Source organism: Caenorhabditis remanei, chromosome IV (assembly GCF_010183535.1).
Source record: "Caenorhabditis remanei strain PX506 chromosome IV, whole genome shotgun sequence".
Lineage (NCBI taxonomy): Eukaryota > Metazoa > Nematoda > Chromadorea > Rhabditida > Rhabditidae > Caenorhabditis > Caenorhabditis remanei.
In genome coordinates, this window is record NC_071331.1 from 21,089,910 (window position 1) to 21,112,295 (window position 22,386).

The 22,386-nt window shown below is 37.7% G+C and overlaps 1 protein-coding gene across 1 annotated transcript; it reads right to left on the reverse strand.

Annotated features, from left to right (window-relative positions):
- Positions 1 to 1,024: 1,024 nt before the first annotated feature.
- On the reverse strand, positions 1,025 to 3,349 carry GCK72_015520 (uncharacterized protein; the record flags this gene model as incomplete). Its single annotated transcript, XM_053730935.1, has 4 exons — positions 1,025 to 1,063; positions 1,112 to 1,180; positions 1,233 to 1,349; positions 3,194 to 3,349. The coding sequence occupies 4 exons, from the start codon at positions 3,347 to 3,349 to the stop codon at positions 1,025 to 1,027; spliced, it is 381 nt and encodes a 126-aa protein (XP_053585707.1).
- Between the last annotated feature and the right edge of the window lie 19,037 nt (positions 3,350 to 22,386).

The following is a 22,386-nucleotide window of genomic DNA, read 5'->3' on the forward strand; positions in this document are numbered from 1 at the left end:
AAAGGAAAGAAATGACGACGCTTAGGCCGACTGTTTCACGCCACTTTTTCCGTTTTTCATTCCCCTATGCTTTATCAGTGTTTTTGGCTCAGAAGGCGTCATTTTGAAAATTTTGAAAAAAGAAAAATACGGGCATCGAGTGGTGAAAATTTCTGATCTTTTGGTCCAAATTTGAAGAAAATCGGTTCAGTAGGAAGGGCGGTAGGATCGGCGAACCACAGACAAACATACAGAATCTGGTGTTTGTTAATAGTAAAGATTATTAAAGTATTTATTTCCATAAAAACAATTAATTTTTTGTCATCATAAGATAGACAAGAAGTATAATTAATATTATGCGCGAAGTACTAGCGAGCGCGCGACTAAAAGGACTGCAATATTGTTAAAGAGAGAGAATTAATCCTAAATTGTGTGAAAAGTGTGTAAGAACAATCTGAAATAGGAAAAAAAAAACCAAATAGAAAGTGGGGCCTAAAATGGTTACCGAGTCGCTGCCGGTGACAAGACGCTGATTGACAATGTAAAAGGGGAAATTTAGATGACATTCGGCTGAAGCGGTCATTCTAATAAGTTATACTAATAGGGGACTAAATTATAGCCAGTTTTTAGCCAGGAAGATTACATCAAACCCATAGGAAAAAGGGCATCTCGAAAGGTGAGCAATCTCTTCGCTCGTCGCCCACGCAGCGGGTCTCGCAGCGACCGATGAAGAGAACCGCCCGCCACTGGAGAGACGCAGGCAGTAGCGTGTAGATTTACGGAGAGCGAGACCAAGATGAGACGGCGAAGCGAAGGGAGGACCAAACGAGTGAATCTGAAAGGGAATTAATCTGAAAGGGGGGAATTAAATTCTTATGACTGATTGTCTTCACAATATAAACATCTCATTGTAGTTTACATGTCCTTTGACACGTCAGATTATTTCAGAGTGTATTATAATCTTTGTTCTCATCAAGAGTACTAGTTCAACTTGTGGAAACGACAGTTTCCACAACATAATTAATCTTGCTGGATTTCTTGGCAGCTAGCTTTTCGGCTTGTCCACGGCAGCTGAGTGGTACGGCTGAAATAAAATTGGTTTTAGTTTTATCGAGAATCGTTTTTGACTCACACTGTATTCCTGGCTTGGAGCAAAGCGGCGGATCCGCTCCGGAGCACCATCCCTGGGGCCAGCTGGATGCTAAAAGAGAAAAAATTAACTACAATTTTTATTTAGCAAAATTTCAACTTACCGAGCCCCGAGGGCGAAAGCTCGAGCGCTGAGCTCCTGTCGTGAGACGGGACATCGGTGCCGGACGGATCGAGGTGGTCTGGATAGACGAGTTGCTCGTCGCGAGAGCAGCAGTTGACTGAAAAGATAATAGTCCGCTTTTTCATATAAATTTCCTTTTTTCTTTCAGTAGGGTACGGTAATAAAAGGGATCAAAAACACCGATTCTTCAAAGCTTTTCTTTTGTCAAAAAGTCAATAAATATGCAGCGAAAACTTGTAATTTTCTAAATTTTGACAAAGGAGTGACAATTTTTACCGATTACGACGAAAACATTCGAAATTTCGGAAATTTCTGAACAAAAGTTTTTCGAAGAAGAAACCGATCTTTCCTTTTATAGTATCAATCAATAGCCCAATTCCTCAGACTTACCTTTTTTCCAACGATCCTAAACACTGGAGGGATAGAGCATACAAAATATATATAAATTAGAACTTGATAAAAATCAGAATATGTACAAGGGGACGACTAAGCCATTCCGGTAGGCAGTCTAGACGGGGGAGGGAGTATCATAGATTCATCAGTTTGAATATCAGTTAGAATTCAAATAAAATCAGAAGAAAAAGGGGTTGCCGCCATTCCATTAGGTGACATAAGGGAAGTTATGAGGAGACTAGAAGTGAACGATGGAGGAAGAACATGATATGACCTTTCTTGCTAGAGAGTGTGATCTCATGAAGAGACGCAGACACTTTCTCTGTCGTCTCTCATAACCAAATACTCTCTATGAAGTCATGATTCCTTCAGAGAGGAAGGCACGGGTGGGGGGGGGAGGGAGAGCAGGCGGGAAGCAATTGCATACATACTTGCAACCGGGCCGAGTCCGGGCCGTGAGCGGGCCTTTGAATAACTCGCTTCAAGGTCCGACTGTTCACGGCCCGGCCACTTAATGGCTTGTACTGCGGCGCTCACTAAACTTACAGTGAAAATGAAAGTAGATTTGAGTAGAGCTCACCAAGATCTACAATTTGACAGGTTGATCGACTCCCAATTTTCATTTTGAAGCGAGTTATTCAAAGGCCCGCTCACGGCCCGGACTCGGCCCTGTTGCAAGTAGGATTGCATACAATTTCCAGATGATCTCTCGTTTTCCAATGCTACCAGCCGGTCTGCTGTAGGCGGTTCATCCGGCTGATGTCTTCTCGATTACGAAGAATGGCCGGTCGTCGTCTTGCTGATTTCATTGATTGAGAACATGACATAGACTGTACTGCATGGAGTTCCGACTTCCGGCACCGTAACCGTGTTTTAAAGTATTCATGAGATTATTGAAGTACCAGTCGGTTAACGCAGCCTAACGGCTGCTCAACCTCCTTTTCTACACCACCCGTGTTGAAAATTTGAAGAAATGAATTCATTTGAAGAATGAAAATGTTCTATAATTATCTCCCCCGTGAACTCCTACTTCCCTATTTCGGAAACAAAAGCCACTGAAAGGCTTGAAAACTACGTTTTTTCACCTAGTGACCTAGTCGAGACCTATTCTAACTAAAAAAAATAGACGGGCATCATTAAGAGAAAATTTCTGATATTCTTGTCCAAATTTGAAGAAAATCGGTTCAGTAGGAAGGGCGGTAGGATCGGCGACAGACACACAAACATACAGCCGTTTGCGTTTGTTAATAGTAAAGAAAGATTTATTTCCATGAAAGCAATTATTTGAAAAAGGGAAAATATTTACATTTTTGATATTTACGTTTTTGATAACAATTACACTGGAGCTTTCCGTAACCTTCAAAACACCGTTCCTCCAGGTACTCTCGTGTGCCTATTCTCCTGCATTTGGCGTCACGACACGGTCCATTGATGGAGCGATTTGTATTCGCGTGCGAAGAAATATGTGTGTGTGTGTTGTTGACATCTCGCAGTAACACCAATAAGCATAACTTCCAGAAATTAAATGATGTCATTCAGTTTGGTTACCTTGAAGCATGCAATTGATCCATTTGGTCTCACTGTGAGCGTGCTGATTTTGTTAATCGTGCAATGTTCGATCCCGTTTTCTTCAACACAAACATGATTCGTTGCTTGAACTCCGGCGACTGCTGAACAACCATTAAGCGACTGCTGAACAACCATTAAGGGGGTTTATCCTAGAAGAACTCCTCCAATGACAATTACAGTGATGACGTATCCGTGTTTCCGTTTTGAGATACACATGTTCCAGCACATTCTGAAGACTTTAACAATACATCCAACGAAATTGGAAATCGAGAATTTTACCCTATTCCTAGAAGGGAATTTTTATTCATGTTTTACAGTTGTTACCACTCTCCAACATACCTTATAAAACAAATTTCAACCGATATCTTTCAGAACAAAAGAAAAAAAAACAATAGGATTTACAGAAAATAAGAAAAAGGAGAACACTGCTCACATAGCGTCCAGAGGAAAGAATAGGAAATGAGAATATATGAAAATATGAAAATGGAAATACATATACATACGTGGCCAAATACTCTGTCGTCGCTTCTATCACAACGCTATCTCATTCCATAGAAACGAGTGTTATTTACATACATATCAGGGAAGGTGATCGGACATGTTCACATGTTTCATTTTCGAGGGGAAAATAGTGTAAAATCGGAAAATTGAAGAGTGATAATGAATAGATGTCGTCTTACTGATTCTATCGATATATGTGAAACATGACATATCTGGCGTGACGTTGACGCATTTTCACTTTGATAAAAACGCGGCAACGTCACCCCTGATTCCGATTCTTATCATTTTTTATTATTTACGTCGATTTTTTCAGCCATAAGAAACCTAGAGAAACCACCAAAACTTGTATAGTTTTATTCATAACATAAGAAATAGAACATTTTCCAAATCGGTAATTAAGAAAAACATTTTCGTTTCCTTCTCCTCTCGGCAACTCTCACATCTCCATTTTCCATTCCATTTGACACATTTTGCGAATGATTGACTGCACTCTTTTTCATTTCCTTAACGGCAAGATTTGCAGCTCCATTCGCCGCTAGAATTACACTCTGGTCTCAATCTGTAAAAAAAATGAAGTGAAAATAAAAAAAATTGCATAATTATCATACTTGTCAAGGGCCGGGCGGGGCCGGGCTTTTTTTTTCAAAACGTCAGGCCCGGCCCGGCCCGTCTTTTTGGAGGGAATTTTTTTTTCAATTTTTTTTCAATTTTTTTTTTCAAATTTGATTAAGGTGTACTGACATGGGAATGACCCAAGGTGAAACGCTGGGTTTTCTTAGATATTTTGGGAAATGATAGCCCTTACCCCAACTAGAACAAAATAAAAATATTACGTGCCCCTTTTAAGTTTCCAGAGAATGGCAGACATAATTCCATTTTTTCGAATTTTTTGAGTTGAACCACTTCGAGAAATCATAACTCGGTCAACTCAAGAGTAATCTTCCCAAACTAAAGTGTAATCGCAAGATATAGATCAAGGCTTCATAAAAGGTAACAGACTCATGTTTCCAGCTGTGACTCCCAGATTACTACAAATCAAAATGTGAAATTTTGCATTTCTCATGAAATCAGAAAGTGGTAATTTTCGAAAAAAGGTATTTGGGAGACTATGTCTATCCGGACGTACATCTCAAATAAGGTACATATGCATGCTCAAATATATGGCTCACCTTTCATTTACAAGACTTATTTTCAATTTTTCAATTTTTCAGTTCAACTTCATGTATAGGGGTACATGTGATTTTTCAACTGTAGAGTTGATCAATTGTTCTGAGCAAGAGGTATACTGACATTTAAGCGTAATATAGTTTTTAAAACATTGTGATTGCCGTCTAACTAAAAAAAGGAGAATTCACTGAAAAACGCGGAAGTTATTTTTAACGAATTGACGTACCCCTATACATATAGTTGAACTGAAAAACTGAAAAAATGAAAATAAGTCTCTGGAATGAAAGGTGAGCCATATATTTGAATACGTATATGTACCTTATTTGTCACTGGCAATCGGATAGACATAGTCTCCCAAATACCTTTTTTCGAAAATGGCCACTTTCTGATTTCATGAGAAATGCAAATTTTCACATTTTCATTTATAGTAATTCGGGAGTCACAGCTGGAAACATGAGTCTGTTACCTTTTATGAAGCCTTGATCTATATCTTGCGATTACACTTTAGTTTGGGAAGATTACTCTTGAGTTGACCGAGTTATGATTTCTCGAAGTGGTTCAACTCAAAAAATTCGAAAAAATGGAATTATGTCTGCCATTCTCTGGAAACTTAAAAGGGGCACGTAATATTTTTATTTTGTTCTAGTTGGGGTAAGGGCTATCATTTCCCAAAATATCTAAGAAAACCCAGCGTTTCACCTTGGGTCATTCCCATGTGAGATGAACTCAGACTTTTCTCATAGAATAATATGAGTGTCTTTTTGTCAATTTTTCCGCATGAAAAATTGAAAATTGAAAAAAAAAATTGAAAATTTTTCTCAAAAATCCCATATCCCTGACAAGACGGGCCTGACGGGCCGGGCCCGGGCCGAAGCTTTTCAGGCCCGGCCCGGCCCGTCATTTGACAAGTATGATAATTATTAGCACGTCACACTTCTTACAACCGCGCTCCACCAAAACCGAAGAAAATTGTGTGCGAAATTGAGATACTCAGAGAAAAAGAGACATTTTTCAAAGGAATTTAGAGATAACTGAACGGTTCTCATCAGTTTTGATTGAAAACTTTAGTTTTTTGAATAAATCTACTATTCAATTCTCACATTTCTTGGAATTTCAGCCAATTTTCTGGGAACTTCTCCAAAACTTTAAAAATACGGATGTTGTTTCCTCCAGTTAAAGTCACTAAGGGTAAGGATAGGTAAGAAGTGGTAGAGAACGTACCTGTTCAGTAAAATACAGTAATCACAGTCCGGACAGCCAGCACGAATTACCCATCGGGGAATCGTTTTCAGCATTTTGATATCAGCAACGACGAAGAACAGATTGACCATTTTTGGACAATGCTTTTCCGTCGTAGACTTCATGTCGAGCCTGAAATGAAAATGACGTCATAATTTGTAATAACTATCAAAAAGTATACCAGAAGTAGGAACTTGTGGCTTATACTATACATTGTCTACGACAGGAGGTTCTATCTAAATTGAATGTAATTTTTAAGGTGAAGTTTTGATAAGAATAGAAAAAAAACTCACTTTTTAAAGAATTCCAACTGTAATCTCCTCAATCAGTACTCCAGAAGTCGTGCCATTCTTTCGAAGAAGCCTTCATTTTTGAAGCCATTTTTAATGTCTTCTTGGACATCATCCATCTTTTTCTCGACTGATTCGGATACTTGTTGTATCTCATCGATCTGAACATTTTTATTGAATTTCAAGATAAATAAAAAAATAACTCACTTGTAGAGCATTTAAAGCCCAAATAAAAACACTTCAGACAGTAGAAAATAACAGGTTTTTTTTAGAATTCACAAAAAATCATTTAAAAATATTTTAGGACGACAACCAGATAGTGTCCACAAGATGGTGAGAAATAAGATAGAAATGATGGAAAAAGAAATTTCCCTTGCTCTCCCTCTTTTTGCTTCTCTTTCTGTCTCTTGTATTACACCACTTTACACTTTTTTAAAAGATAAGAAAAGTGATGGGTCGGGACACAAAGAGCAGCGGCGTAGCTAAAAATAGATGCTACGAAAATGACATAGGCTGGCGTGACGTTGACGCGTTTTTCAAAAAAGTATTGATTGCATTTGGTAGGTCTCAACCAGTTGATTCAATTGATACCAAACATGACATATCTGGCGTGACGTTGACGCATTTTTACTTTGTTGAAGTTGGAGGGTTCGTAGAGAGAGAACAATTTGATTTCAAGTTCAATTTCAAGAAAACCTAACCGGAAACAACAATTTGAATTTCAGAAATGGATAGATCTTGTCTATCTGATTCATTTGATATCAAACATGACATAGCTGGCGTGACGTTGACGCACTTTTTGAAAAAATTTTGGCGAATTGGTTCCTTCGAGAGTTGCACGGAAGTAATGTCTGAAGACGAAAGTAACTGGCGTGACGTTGACGCGTATTTCAAAACGATCACCACTTACCAGTGAAAACTGAATAACGTACCTTGTGAGATGCCTTAACACATGAAAATGTTAAAATGGAAATTTTTATTTATAAAACAATAAGTAGCATCTCTCTTGGTTTCAGAGTCAACATTTAAAAATAATAATCCCTCGACCACTCCGGCTCGTTTGCTTCGCACAACCGATTTTATTTTTTCTCTCAATTCTTTTTCGAAGCAACTATCGCAGCTCCACACGCTGTCTGTAAACAAGAAAATGTGAAAATGAGAAATGAGAGTACAGTAAGATTGTACAATTTGGCCTTTTTCAGTAAAAAATGACCGAGAGGGTGTTACGATATCACTAATTGTCCCGAAAAGTAAATTATGTATGATCCATACAGAACAAAGGTAGACCTTCATTTTTGTAGTTGACAACTTTTTTGTACGGACACTCCCTAGAGAGTTACGTATCAAAATAGAGTGATTTTTGAGTTGTCCCCTTCAAACGGCCACAACTCTCTAGGGAGTGTCCGTACAAAAAAGTTATCAACTACAAAAATGAAGGTCTATCTTTGATCTATATACATAATTTATTTTGTATTGCAATTAGGGGTCATTTTCACCTCAAAAAGACCGAATTTTGTATTTTACTGCATCATACAAAGCCATACTTACCCAGGCGGATGATGTGGAAGCAATAAAGTGCCTCCACAAAAATTGACATCCACGACCACATTCTTTTCTGAGACCTCCTCAACGACATCAGCCAACAAACTCGATCCGCGGTTGTCCCTGAGGATGACAAGACACGATCCTGCATCTACGACGTCCAGCACTGTCTGAACCCAAGCCAGCAGAAGCAGAAGGAGACGGAAGAAGGGGTGAAACCGATGTGGAGTGTTGTTCGGTGATCTCCGACATTTTTTGAGGCGGTTGGTTCTGGTGGCTGAAATTTGAAAGTAATTAATTTTATAAATACACATTGAAAAGTATATATTGAAACGAAACTGCGTAGCATTGAAAGGTGTCACCTGATTGTCCGACAAATTTCATTTTGTATTGGTTCAACAGAGCAAAAATAGCACTTTTTTAAATTTGACTCTTAAATTCTAACTCACCTCAACAGTCCGATCACGGCAACTCCAAAAAACAGTACTCCTTTGATTCCGGCATGTCTGCATGAACTTTCAGGTCCGACAAGGAATACCAGAAGTAGCCCGTCGAGAAAAGGAATCATTTCTTCCTTGGCAAAATCATATTGGTCCTAGATTCCAGTTGGAGTCGACTATCGGGAATCTGGAGGAGATCTTTGGTAAAGTTTTAATAGAAATAGGATAGAAACAAACTCACTTTTAGAAGATTTACTACCAATTTCGGAACAGCATAGAAAATATGTACAGTTTAGTTTCAGAATTCACAAAAAATCATATATAAATAATTTTAGGACGACAACCAGATAGCGTCCACAAGATGGTGAGAAATAAAATAGAAATGATGAAGAAGAAAGTTCCCTTGCTCCCTCTCTGCTTCTCTACCCTCATATTTGAACACTCTCTCGTTAGTACTTTATAAAGATAAGAGGGGAGCGCTAAATTTATCATTCCGTAGCTAAAAATAGATGCTTAAAATAGAAAGACACAGTCTAGCTGATTCAATTGGTACCTGACAAGCCATAGTCTGGCGCGACGTTGACGTGTTTTTCAAAACAAGTTTTATATGCATTTGATAGGCCTCGTCTACCTGAATCCATTGATACCAAACATGACATATCTGGCGTGACGTTGACGCGTTTTCACTGGAAAATGTGTTGATAAAAACGCGTCAACGTCACCCCTGACTTTTCTTTTTCATTAGTTTTTTCGATGCTTTCAGACATAAGAGACGCAGAAAAACCACATTTCATATACAAAATCAGAAATTTTTATTTCATTCTTTCCTTTTATCCCACAAACGCGTTTACTCGCAGGTTACAGTTTTCTAGAATCTGAAAGTTCTATAATACAAAATAAACAAATAAACGGTAATTCTGAAAAAATAAGAAGTCTAATGAGGTAGGGCTCTGCTCACATAGCGTCCATAGGCCGCGATCTATCATTATGTCTTAATACGATGCCCGAGGAAGTGAAAGTACTTCCAGAGGGAAAAGGAGAAAAAGTGAATGGCAGAAGAGGTCATCTGGGCACGAGAAGCAAAAGGTGGGAGGGGAGGAGATAGTATTAGGAATATTAGAATCACCGGGGAATGTTGCGATGCTGATAATTTGAGCCTGATCAGAATTAATTTGCCGTTTCAACTACTAAAAATTTAAAAAATTGCGTGTTTCTGTCAATATGAAAATGAACTCACGAAAGCACATATACTACTCTATTAAAAATCAGAGTTGACCTTACATTAGTACACGTTTAACCTGTCTTTTCAAACATTAAAAATTGTTTAAAAAAATTAAATTGTGCGTGACACCCCTCTTCCCCCGTATTTTCCGTCTATAAATATCGATTTTCGTCCGGAAAAAAATCAGTTCCAAGTTTTCAAAAACCATAAAATCGAAATCGAAAAATGGCGAATGAGTTCTGGAATCTGGATCTGGAAAGTCGAAAAAAGTTATTTGAAGAATTACGTGAAGACCTGACAAGGGAACCTTTTAAGTGGGACCTAATGCCAGCAAAAACGACCTATACAGGGTGAAAGAGCATGTTTCAAAACCTATAAATCAACTTTCAAAAGTTGCTTACGTGACCTGTAAGTGGCTGAAATCTCGACCTGAAAATTCACCAATTTTACCATTGATTTGCTGTATCTCCTACCACGTTTGTAAAGACTACGGCGGCAGTATAAAAACGTGTTCGAGTGGCGCAGGTGGTTAGAGCCTAGGAGGAGAAAAGTTTTGCCCTGGTTCGACCCCTGCACCATTTTTTCTTTTTTTTTGTTGATTTTTCCCACTTTTTTTCTGTGATTTTTTGGAATCTATCATATAAGTTTTTTGTACCACCATCAAGGTGATTCCCTTCTGAATCCATTTCAAATGATGACTATGAGAAGTTTCTGCCAGTTGACAGATGAAAGTGCTGAAATTTATGATTTATGATAGATTCCAAAAACTCATTGAAAAAAAAGTGGGAAAAATCAACAAAAAAAAAGAAAAAATGGTGCAAGGGTCGAACCAGGGCAAAACTTTTCTCCTCCTAGGCTCTAACCACCTGCGCCACTCGAACACGTTTTTATACTGCCGCCGTAGTCTTTACAAACGTGGTAGGAGATACAGCAAATCAATGGTAAAATTGGTCAATTTTCAGGTCGACATTTCAGCCACTTACAGGTCACGTAAGCAACTTTTGAAAGTTGATTTATAGGTTTTCAAACATCCTCTTTCGACCTGTATAGGTCGTTTTTGCTGGCATTAGGTCCCACTTAAAAGGTTCCCTTGTGAGGCCAATGCGTCGGAGAGCAAGTTTTATCAATATCTATACACATCATCAAATAATTTATTTTCAGCTCTGGTACTATGTCATTTTAAGTGCGATCTTATGTATTCTATTTGCTGGTCAAATGTACCTATCCGTGTTCTGGCTGACGCCCTCTTGGATAATAGAAAAACCCATTCCATTCTATTATCAGGTACTTCTTGTTGACCATCATTTCTTGAGAATTGAATTACAATAATCTTCATAGAAATGGTTCCTCGGCGTTTATGAATCGATTGCTGTAATTTACGGGATAATCTATCTATTCTTTTTGTACCGCATGGATCGCGAGGATCAGAAAATTAGGGAAAAGTATAAAAAATTTGATATCTTAATGGAACAAGAAGAAAAGCGAAATGTGGAAGAAAATGGAAACTGATTTATTTTCTCTTTTTTTTACAATGAATGTGTATTGATGAAACATGTTTTTTCAAGTACAGTTGTGCTCTTTTTCTTCTTTTTCATTCTTAAAACTACATTTTGATTCAACTATAACCTCGAAATAGCTGAGCAGCCCATGAATCGATTATGGAAGAACGTTACAATTTGCTTAGTTGTGAATTTCAGAATCTTGAAACTCCGGTTCCAAACACCGGCATCGGAAAAAACTTGTCTATCACGAAAAATGATTTGAGAAAATGTATCCGAAAAGTATTATACGGGGCTCACGTATATGATTTTGATTGAATATGTTTGGGAATTACAGATGCGCATAGCCGATACCTTATTTTCACTAAGCTCTCTCTTGGAATTCACAATATCTAGTTTGTCTAGTTACTACTGTAGTTTTCGTGAGGAGACCTAACTTGAGGCAAACCTAATTGTGATTATACTGATTTGAACTGTATGGACTTGCTAATTCTCAACATAAATGTTTTGATGCTTTCTGAATGTAACTGGCTAAGTTATGGGAGGTTCAGCGATGGAATAGAATTTCGAACAGTTTCGAAAACCTGTAACTTTCTCGGATTTAACGGTATTGAAGTGCTTTTTAGTGAAAATTTGAAAACATCGGCTCATCGGAGCCACTAACACTACAGTAGCCTAAATAACCGATTCGATACAGGCCATGATTATATTCATTTGAAAACGAAAACAATATTTCGAAAAAGTTTCGAAAATCTGTAACTCCGAAAATTTTTAAGATAATGGTCCGGGTTTCAGCTCAAAACGTGTTTTCAGAAATTGAAGAATTGAACAAAGGTTTTCAGAAAATAGTTGAGATACAATGGAGCTATAATTCATCAAGGAAACATAAGCATTAGAGAATTTTCAGCCATGAAAGGCTGGAAAAACTGAAAAAAACCGCGTGACACGGTATTTTCTTGGACATCATTTATTGGAGTTTTTCTCTTGTATTTCAGCACTCCTTTGCTCCCTCTTTCTACCTGTCTCTCATATTTCAGCACTATCTCATTAGTACTTTTTAAAAAAGATAAGAGGGGAGCGCCAAGTTTATCATTCCGTAGCTAAAAATAGAAAGACACAGTCTAGCTGCTTCCATTGATAACGAACATGACATACATAGTCTGGCGTGACGTTGACGCGTTTTTCAAAAAATGTTTTATATGCATTTGATAGGCCTCGTGTACCTGAATCCAGACTTGCAAAATATCGGCCCGGCCCGGCTCGGCCCGTCGGCCCGGCCGGTAGAGAAAGTTGCCGGCCCGGCCCGGCCCGGTCGGCCCGGAGTCAAAAAATGAGCACAACTTTTTCACAAAATTTTTCGAAATTTTTTGAAATTTTCGTCAAAAATAGTCAAAAATCCTATGTAAACTTGAGTTTTATCGATATGTAAAAACATAGTCGAAAATTCGACTTTTTTGCGAAAAAATCAAAAAATTTTCAAAAAAATTAAAATTTTCAAATTTTTGTACTGTGACCCGGGCCGACCGGGCCGGGCCGGGCCAGGCCGGGCCGGGCCGGGCCGGTGAAAATTCTCAAATCGGCCCGGCCCGGCCCGGCCCGGCCCGGCCCGTTGCAAGTATGCCTGAATCCATTGATACCAAACATGACATAGCTGGCGTGACGTTGACGCGTTTTCACTGGAAAGTGGTTTTGATAGAAACGCGTCACCCAAGGTTTCTTATCATAGTTCTTTCGATTTTTTTAGGCAAACGAGACGCAGAAAAACCACTATACATATGAAATTAGAAAAATCAACATTATATTTCATTCTCCCCGTATGGACGCTATGTGAGATGAGTCCTACCCCTTTTCGCCTTCTTATTTTTTTAGAATTATTATTTATTTATTTATTTTGTGCTATTCTAGAACCAACAGGATCCAAAGAAAGTGAGTAAACGCGTCAAAGGTGCGCCAGTCTAGTTGAAGTGTTTCAGAGATCTCTGCCGTTGTTAAGTTTGAAGATCTAGTGGACCAAATGTGACTTGTGATGTGAAGTAAGTAAAAACGCCAAACGGCACGCCAGATTATACGAAATGTTTCAGAAATCGATGTCTCAATATCAAAGTCAACAGGACTCAGCCCATACCAAGCATTGTTTGGCAGGCACCCACAACTTTCTACAGTGTCACTATGCATTTTAGGATCACGATCAAACTGTACCACTTTTGGAAGTTGCTCAGACGCATGTCACTTATCAAAGGCATATGCAGATTAGTGATGAAATTTTGGTAAAAAGATCACTCCGAGCGGAATGGACTGCTCAACAGGAACAAGAATCGAATTGAAGCAAAGGTTTGTGCGATAAAATGTCTAAATTTTAGTAAAAGTCTGTCTATTTTAGATCACGACACAGTTGATGAAGCTCAAAAAACTTTTTTGAACTGCGATATATCCGAATTGGGAAGATCCACGTGTCTTGAGGAGATGGTCAAAGAATTGCTGGCCATAGACATCAAACATTCCATAACCTCGCCGTTCGAATTCGTGAACACTGCTTGAAATATCGGTGGTTATGGTTTATCTTACATTTTTCTTGTATTGTTTTTCATGTAGTTGTGATTAAATTGATAAAAAACTTGAATGCATATTTTTTCAGAATTTTGTTCGTTTTTTTCAGAGAAAATACTATACAAAATATCACAATAAAACCATCATTATGGCTTGAACCCTGTTATGCCTTCTTATATAAGTTGATTACATAAAACTGAAGATTTTTTCCAAACTGTAGTCAACATGACCAACAAACTACTCCGTCGGTTTTTATCTCAACAAAAAACGCCTTATCAAATATCACTGGTGTGACGTTGACGCGTTTGCTCTGAAAAAATGTTTTTCTTGTTGTTGTACATGTTGTTTACTTATACCAAGAGCCATAAGAAACGCGTCAACGTCACCCCAGTTTCCGCTTCTTATCACTTTTACTATTTCCGTCGATGTTTTCAGACATAAGCGACGCAGAGAAACCACTATACATATAAAATTGGAAAAATCAACATTATATTTCATTCTCCCCCCTATGGACTCTATGTGAGATGAGTCCTACTCCATTCGCCTTATTTTTTCAGAATTATCATTTATTTGTTCATTTTGTGCTATTCTAGTACTCACAGATTCGAGAAATCTGCACTGTAACAAGTGAATAAACGCGTCAAAGGTATGCCAGATTAGTTGCAATTTTTCAGAGATCTCTGTGGACTCAATCGCTGTTAAGTTTGAAGTATTAGTGTATTCGTGATGTGAAGTAAGTAAAGACGGCAAACGGCACGCCAGATTTAGGGATAATAAGCTGCCTAGAGTAAGTTACATTTCTAGGTTCGCACGTGACGACGTTTTTTTTAGGTAGTCGTTTTGCCCCAGGATAACGAAAAGACAGTCAACACATTTATTCAGGAGGTTATACGAGTAGGTGATTATACCGTTTCCATACAAAATGTTGCAGGAATTTGCCCCAAATGAACTGCCACCATGATTTAGCTTATGATTAATGAAATATATTTTGAGAGTTGAATGCTTGGAGAGTTATGCCGAGGACGTCAACTCAAGCAAAGTGACGAGTCAAGAGATAGTTTCAAGAAGATCGTAGCAATTCAAGAATCAAAAAATCGCGGAAAAGTTGCCCAAGGAGATGCTCCAAGGATCAAACAAGGACGAGTCAAGGTGGTTTGATCGACTTTTGATGAAGAGAACGAAACCACCCAACAAACTCGCTCCGCTGTTGTTGGCTGGTGTCGTTGAGGAGGTGTCAGAGAAGAACGTGGTCGTGGATGTCAATGGCAAGAAAAGGGTGGCACACAAAAATAATATCAGAATCCTTCCGACGAAGACGTCGTCTCAACAAAGAGTGTAGAGTGCATATAAATTTGTATATAATGTAAATATGTTAATTTTTCGGTAACCGGTCGTAGACCTCTTCTGTAAAAAGGGGAATGTTGTAGTATATCAGTAAATAATGTATGACTCATGTAGTAGTACAATTATTTTGTTAAATTCTCTCTCAATAAATATGTTTATTATTTATTTGCTATTTGATTATAACAAAAACAAAACTTTTCTGTTGGAGAGAACTGATAACGAATAGTATAGACAAGATGGTGTGAAGGAATGATAAGGTTGTTTTTCTTTTTCAATTAAGTTTTTTGAGCTCACTCTCTGAAAGGTTGAATTTTATATGATAGGACTGAATACAGTGCGCGTCATAAATATGTGCCACCCCCCAAAAATGGGTCTTCCGTGGAAACGAAAGATTTTCGGAAAAAATGATTGTTATAATCAAATTCAGCATGCAAAAAAACTTATGTTCAGAAGTTTTTACGAAAATCTGCAGAAAAATAAGGCCAAGCCACAAAAAAATCGAAAAAACGACCGCGTCATAAATATGTGCCACCTCCCAAAAATTGAAAATTTGTTCAACTTTTCGGATTATTTTCGATGTTTTCTAAACTTTTCTGGTATTTAATTGATTGTTTACTTCAAAACAATTAGCATTATTACGTTTTTCATTTGATATTCATTTATTCACAAAAAAATTTTATGCGATAATAGCAAAATTGTCGTATTCTTAGTGTTATTGAGATAAGAAAGTGCAAAACCCCAAAATATTGAATATATCAGGGTCTGAAAATATTTATATAGAATGTCACTAACTCTATGACAGAAACAATTATGACTACAGACTCCTAACCCGTTCTTTTAGGCATGCTGAATCTCTTATGAGATACCTTCTGCATGCCCAAGTGAGATTGGGCAGTCAAATTGTCATCCTGGATGAGCTAGTACCAGATTTTTTAAGTGTTCACACTCTTGCATGTCACTTCTAGATATTTTACAGACAACTGAATGACATTCGACTGATTCCTGAGTCTGTCGAGGATCCTGAGTAGCTCCTGAATCCCAGTAAATAGTGTACAAGGTTAGAGGCATTGAGATTTTGAAGTTTAGGACACAAAATGACTTCCGCCTCAGAATTCTGGCAACCGAGCGTAGAACTATTGTTTAAAAGTTTCCAAATATATCTTTTTGTCGACAAATATGTACAAAATAAAGTACTGCCGACAACAGATAGCCAAATACGTGGTTTCTTACAGTTCCTGGGATTCAGGAGCTACTCAGGATCCTCGACAGACTCAGGAATCAGTCGAATGTCATTCAGTTGTCTGTAAAATATCTAGAAGTGACATGCAAGAGTGTGAACACTTAAAAAATCTGGTACTAGCTCATCCAGGATGACAATTTGACTGCCCAATCTCACTTGGGCATGCAGAAGGTATCTCATAAGAGATTCAGCATGCCTAAAAGAACGGGTTAGGAGTCTGTAGTCATAATTGTTTCTGTCATAGAGTTAGTGACATTCTATATAAATATTTTCAGACCCTGATATATTCAATATTTTGGGGTTTTGCACTTTCTTATCTCAATAACACTAAGAATACGACAATTTTGCTATTATCGCATAAAATTTTTTTGTGAATAAATGAATATCAAATGAAAAACGTAATAATGCTAATTGTTTTGAAGTAAACAATCAATTAAATACCAGAAAAGTTTAGAAAACATCGAAAATAATCCGAAAAGATGAACAAATTTTCAATTTTTGGGAGGTGGCACATATTTATGACGCGGTCGTTTTTTCGATTTTTTTGTGGCTTGGCCTTATTTTTCTGCAGATTTTCGTAAAAACTTCTGAACATAAGTTTTTTTGCATGCTGAATTTGATTATAACAATCACTTTTTCCGAAAATCTTTCGTTTCCACGGAAGACCCATTTTTGGGGGGTGGCACATATTTATGACGCGCACTGTAGATTGGGTCCAACTAATCTCATTGATACCAAATAAGTCATAGCTGGGGTGACGTTGACGCGTTTTTTGAGAACTGAAAATTATGCTTATAAAGCTTAAGTGAATGGTAAAAGAGTAAAGGAGTGATAAGAGAATTATGACATATCTGGCGTGACGTTGACGCGTTTCTCCAAAAAGTTTTGAACGCAATTGGTAGGCCTCATCTAGCTGATTCTATTTCCAGCAAACGACATTTCTGGGGTGACGTTGACGTTTTTTAGATCTTCTCTTGAATTTTCCATTTCCTCAGGGGTCCAACACTAGAATGTTCTTATATAATTTATGTTGTGGCGTGAACTAGCATGGCCTAGCCTAGTGAACGTCCAACCCCGAGGTCACACGTGGCAAGAAGATCTGCCTATATAAGATGTAGAGAACTCTTAGTTGTGGATTCTCACCATGTAAATAAATGGTTTTATAATTCCCTTCTCCTCCACCAAAGGACATAACAGTGGCGATCAGGATGAGATCAACGAACCGACGCTCCGGGGACGCGCATGCCGGACGGGACCGTTGACTGGTGCGCACGGAGAAGGCCGAAGAAAAGAGATCCCGGTGGACAACATCGACAACAAACCAGCGGTAAGAAGGGTTGGAGAGTGACGAGCTCGAGATCATGGGATCACCCGGAAGGAAGACACCGTTGAAGAACCAGCAGCAGCACCGAGTGAAGATGGATCGAGGTACTCGTGTTCAACGATTTCGAATGGTAGATTTCGTGTGGAAGCTGTGAGATGCATAAGGAAATGTCATCTGCTGAAGATCGTTGGCCGAAGATCAGAAGATCGAAGCAATGATGCGGACATGGGTCCAAAAGAAGAAATGCTGTGGAGTCTAGGCAGCGGCTGTCGTGGAAGAACCGAAGATGCAAGACAGTAGACAAACGAACTTTCATTAAAGAAAGGGAGGTGTTGTGGCGTGAACTAGCATGGCCTAGCCTAGTGAACGTCTAACCCCGAGGTCACACGTGGCAAGAAGATCTGCCTATATAAGATGTAGAGAACTCTTAGTTGTGGATTCTCACCATGTAAATAAATGGTTTTATAATTCCCTTCTCCTCCACCAAAGGACATAACAATTTATGTAAGCACTCTTCAATTTATTCAATTTTTCTGTTGGTCGTCATGTGGATATGCAAATTGAGTAGAGCCTCCCCCCATTCCACTCTGTTATTTTATATATGGCTTTATCATCCCTATTGGCTGCTCTTTTGGAATAGTGGCCTGTTTAACCCTATTTTTCTAGAATTAAAAAAAGTTTCCGATTTTGATGGTAGTAGGATAAGAACATGTGAAAGAAGGTGAATTGGTTGAACTATTTTTTGCACTTTGGCGCCTAAGACACGTCAGACAAATCATCGTATCCCAAAATTTCTTCTAATTCTATTATAAATGATGACATAAGTTTAAAAGTTAATATAAAATGATGACATAAGTTTAAAAGTTTAGTTTTATAGTTTTGATAAAAAATTTCAGAAATATTATGAAATTGCTCTCGAAATAAAAATAAAAATCTGAAAATCTGTTTTCTGTATCAAAAAGTCAATTTCTGACCAAAATTCACGTTTTCTGGCTGATACGATAGACAACTTAATTTCTCAAAATTCTGATGGATGGGACCTTTTTTTCTCTATTGCGCCGTCTAAAACCCTGAAGATACTGCATTTTCAGTGCGAAAAATAGAAGAATTGAATTACAACGTGAAAAAATCGGTTTCATGCAAAAATATATTTTTTTTAAAGCAAAAAATTCCAAATTTTCATTCAAAGCTTTTTTTTTTGTATGAATTTCAGCATATTTCCAGTTTTTATACCTCAAAGCTCAAAATAAATTTATTTCAGCTTTGTCCTCCTCGTCACAATTGTTCTTATTTTGGAAGTTTTTTTTGAAAACTAACGTAAGTGAACGTTTTTTTCAACTAATTTCATAAAAATTACTTTTTCAGGAAAGATTATATTTAACAAAGTTAAAAAAATTATTTGGGAGAATACAAAGTAAAAAATGGGTGAGTTAATATAAATATTTTCCTGATTGTGAAACTAAATTAATTTTTTACAGACTAATTAAAAAAGACTTGGAATACCATATAGTTAATTTGGTCTAATTCATTGTTCTGCAAATAAATTGTTTAATTTTTTTTTTGAAAAAAAAACAGAATATTGAAAATGCGCGTCAACGTCACCCCAGATTCGATTTTTTGTATCTCCAGGGAGCCGCGCGTCTCTCCACCAACCCAAATTTCTGTCGTTGTCATGGATATGGCTCTTGGCTCTTTGCTGCTCGCGGAGCTTGCACTATTCTTATGAGAGACTCAGACAATTAGAAAAAGAGAGAACCTGGAAAAAGACTCAACTCGATTCATTAGTATAGTTATGTATCTGTGAGAGTGCCATGTGAAGCTGCGTTCGAAAACATTTATTTATTTGATTTTTAATGAATTCTAGTTTATTTTTTGTTATTATTCTGGAGCTATCTATGGCCCACGATGAAGGAATTGGTGGCGTCGGAATGAGAAGAGGTAAGAGAACGCGCCAAAGGTTCACCAGGTTGCTAAACTGAAATATTCCAGATCTAGCCTGTGCAACCGGAGCCATCAACTGGAAATCAGAAAAGTCATCAAAGCCTGAAGTCTTATGGCGTCGCGGACAGGAGCAGGAAGTTGGCGAGAGGTGAGTTTTCCTACCGTGTAGTCCTCTCGGACAAATAATCATGATTTATTAAGACAAATGAGCTTTGGCGGAAGAATTATCCTCTCGGACAAGATTTTTGCTCAATTTTTCGTTTCCCCACTTTTTCCATTTTTTTTATTGAGAAAAACAGAAATTCCAGAAATTTTCCAGAAATTCTTAAATATAGCTCGGTAACAGGGTTGGGAAATTCCGGGCCGGGCCGGTCGGCCCGGCTCCTGTAGAAATTTGAATTTTTTTTTTGATTTTTTTTGCAAAAAAGTGGTTTTTTTCGACTGTGTTTCAGAACATCGGTGAAAGCCTTAGCGTACGAGAAATTTTGAGAATTTTGACTTTTTTTAAATGAAAATTTTGCAGAAATTTGTGAAAAAATGGTGCACATTTTTTGAATCCGGGCCGACGGGGCCGGGCCGGGCCGGAAGAATTTTTTGTCAGCCCCGCCCGGCCCGGGATTTCTCAACCCTGCTCGGTAACACACTTTCTAATGTTACACTGACTGAAATAATACAGTGACCAACATTTACACTGACCATACGAGAGATGTGAGTTAGATTCACATGATTTTTCTTTTTGCACTATAAAAATTGCTAGATTCCATTAAAAACAAATTTTTAAACATTTTCAGGACCACTCATCGATCTGGGGTCAATGATACGCTCGGCAAGCCAAAATTCCAATTGAGGATTTTTTAAAAATTAGATTATTTAAAAAATCTCTTATTATCTCGAAATTGTATTTCTTTTTTCCTTAGTCTAAAAATAAACCGTTTTTAATTCCATAAGGTATCTTGTTATGTGAGTACATTACAGTGACAAACTATACTGACCTTCTTACACTGACCAAATTTATACAGTGACTTTTAAAGAAAAGTGGGCGTGGCTAAATTACCCCTGTTTCGGGCAGGTGGCTCATTAGTGCGTCGGCCAACTCGCCCCCTCTAATCTGTCTTTTGAAACAGAAATTTGGAAATTTAATGAATTTTGGAGGAAGAGTACATTGTGTGCAGTTTGACGGCTCTGTGAGAGATCAGAAGATAAAACTCCGGCTGGCGTGACGCAAACGCGTTTTTGTATAGCTAACTGACTTTGAGCAATATTATGGCATCTCAATAAGGATTCGTCAACTCGGTCATCACACTGACCAAACGATTACAGTGACAATCTACACTGACCATCTTACACCGACCAAATTACTACAGTGACAAAAATTCCTATATTCTTGAAATCGGATACAAAAATGGTAGCCATGACCTAGGGTTCGTCAACTTGGCCACTGTGGTATCGCACAGCATTTCTCAATTTGTGTTATTCTTGGGAAACGTAATCAATAATAATTAACAATCGATAAGAATTCATGATAAGAGCAGCTTGAAAAAAAACTACAAAAAAACTAAAATCTGAAATTTCCAAGCTATAAAACACATTCATTGTAAAAACAGAGAGAATAAATCAGCTATCATTTTCTTCCGCATTTGTCGCTTTCTTGTTGCCTTCAGATTTCATTTTTCGATTCCCTTCTCCGCTTCATGCGACGGTACCAGCGATAAAACAAGACTTGAAGGATTATCGTATAAATCACAGCTATCGAAAAACAAACGTAGAGGAACCATTCCTATAAATGATATTTTCATCAAATTTTAATGAAATGATGGTCAACTAATTATTACCTGACCAGTCGGTTTACGTCGCCTAACGGCGACTGAACCTTCTTCCCTACACCACCCTTCTCAGTTTTACAGCGCCTGCGGCGCTTCTTAGCCTAGCAGTTCATTCCGATAAAGCACAATTGTAAAATCTTTCCTTTTCAGACTTGAGTCTCTACAAACTTTCTCAATGACTTTTTCTATCCTGATAGAATATGGAATTTAGAATGAGCTGTTTTTGAATTTACCAATTTGAACTTTCTTCCTATGTTTTCCTCATTTCAAAACAATCTCACAGAAGAACGTGAACTTGATAACTCTTCTTTCTTCCCTTCTCAAAAGTGATCATGCCGAATTATTACTATCGAGGTCTCAGACTTCTACTTTACTCTTGGATCGTATAACTTATTCACTTGTAAGGTAGTTTTCGTTAGCTAAAAAGCCCTTTCCGGTAGAGAACAATAAAAACACTTCTGTATTTCTGATAATATTTTAACAAATTTTCTCAATGACTTTTTTCCTGTGGAATATGGAATGTCAGTATAAAAAATGTTTTCCATATACATACACAGAAATCTTCTTCTTAGTCTGGTTTGATCCGAAAAGTTCTGCTTTCTGATTTCATACCTCTTCTGCGGCGATGCCGCGTCTTTTCTCTAGAATACTTCAAAACTATTTCACATACTTCTAAGTTTAAAAGTAGAAGTACACTCTTATTCAGTCTATTTTGATTCCAATCCTCATTTGTATCTGAAAGTGCACCACAAAAGTTGACAAAATTCTTAAAGATCTTCAAAGAAATGCACTTTATGTACAGGGTGCGGTATAAATAGTGATATACGCAAAAACGTTATAACTTTTTTTAAAAACTTCAAAACATATTTTCCTTTTGACAAAAAAAATTTGACAGAAAATGTAATCTTTTTGAGTTTTGACTGATCGGCGGCGATGCCGCCTCCCTTCCCCAAGAAGATGCGGACGAAAGTCTTATGGATAAATCAGTTTTTGACTCGGCGTTTGCAGGATTGTAATTTTTAAACATTTTGAAAGTTGGGAACTCTACGAAAA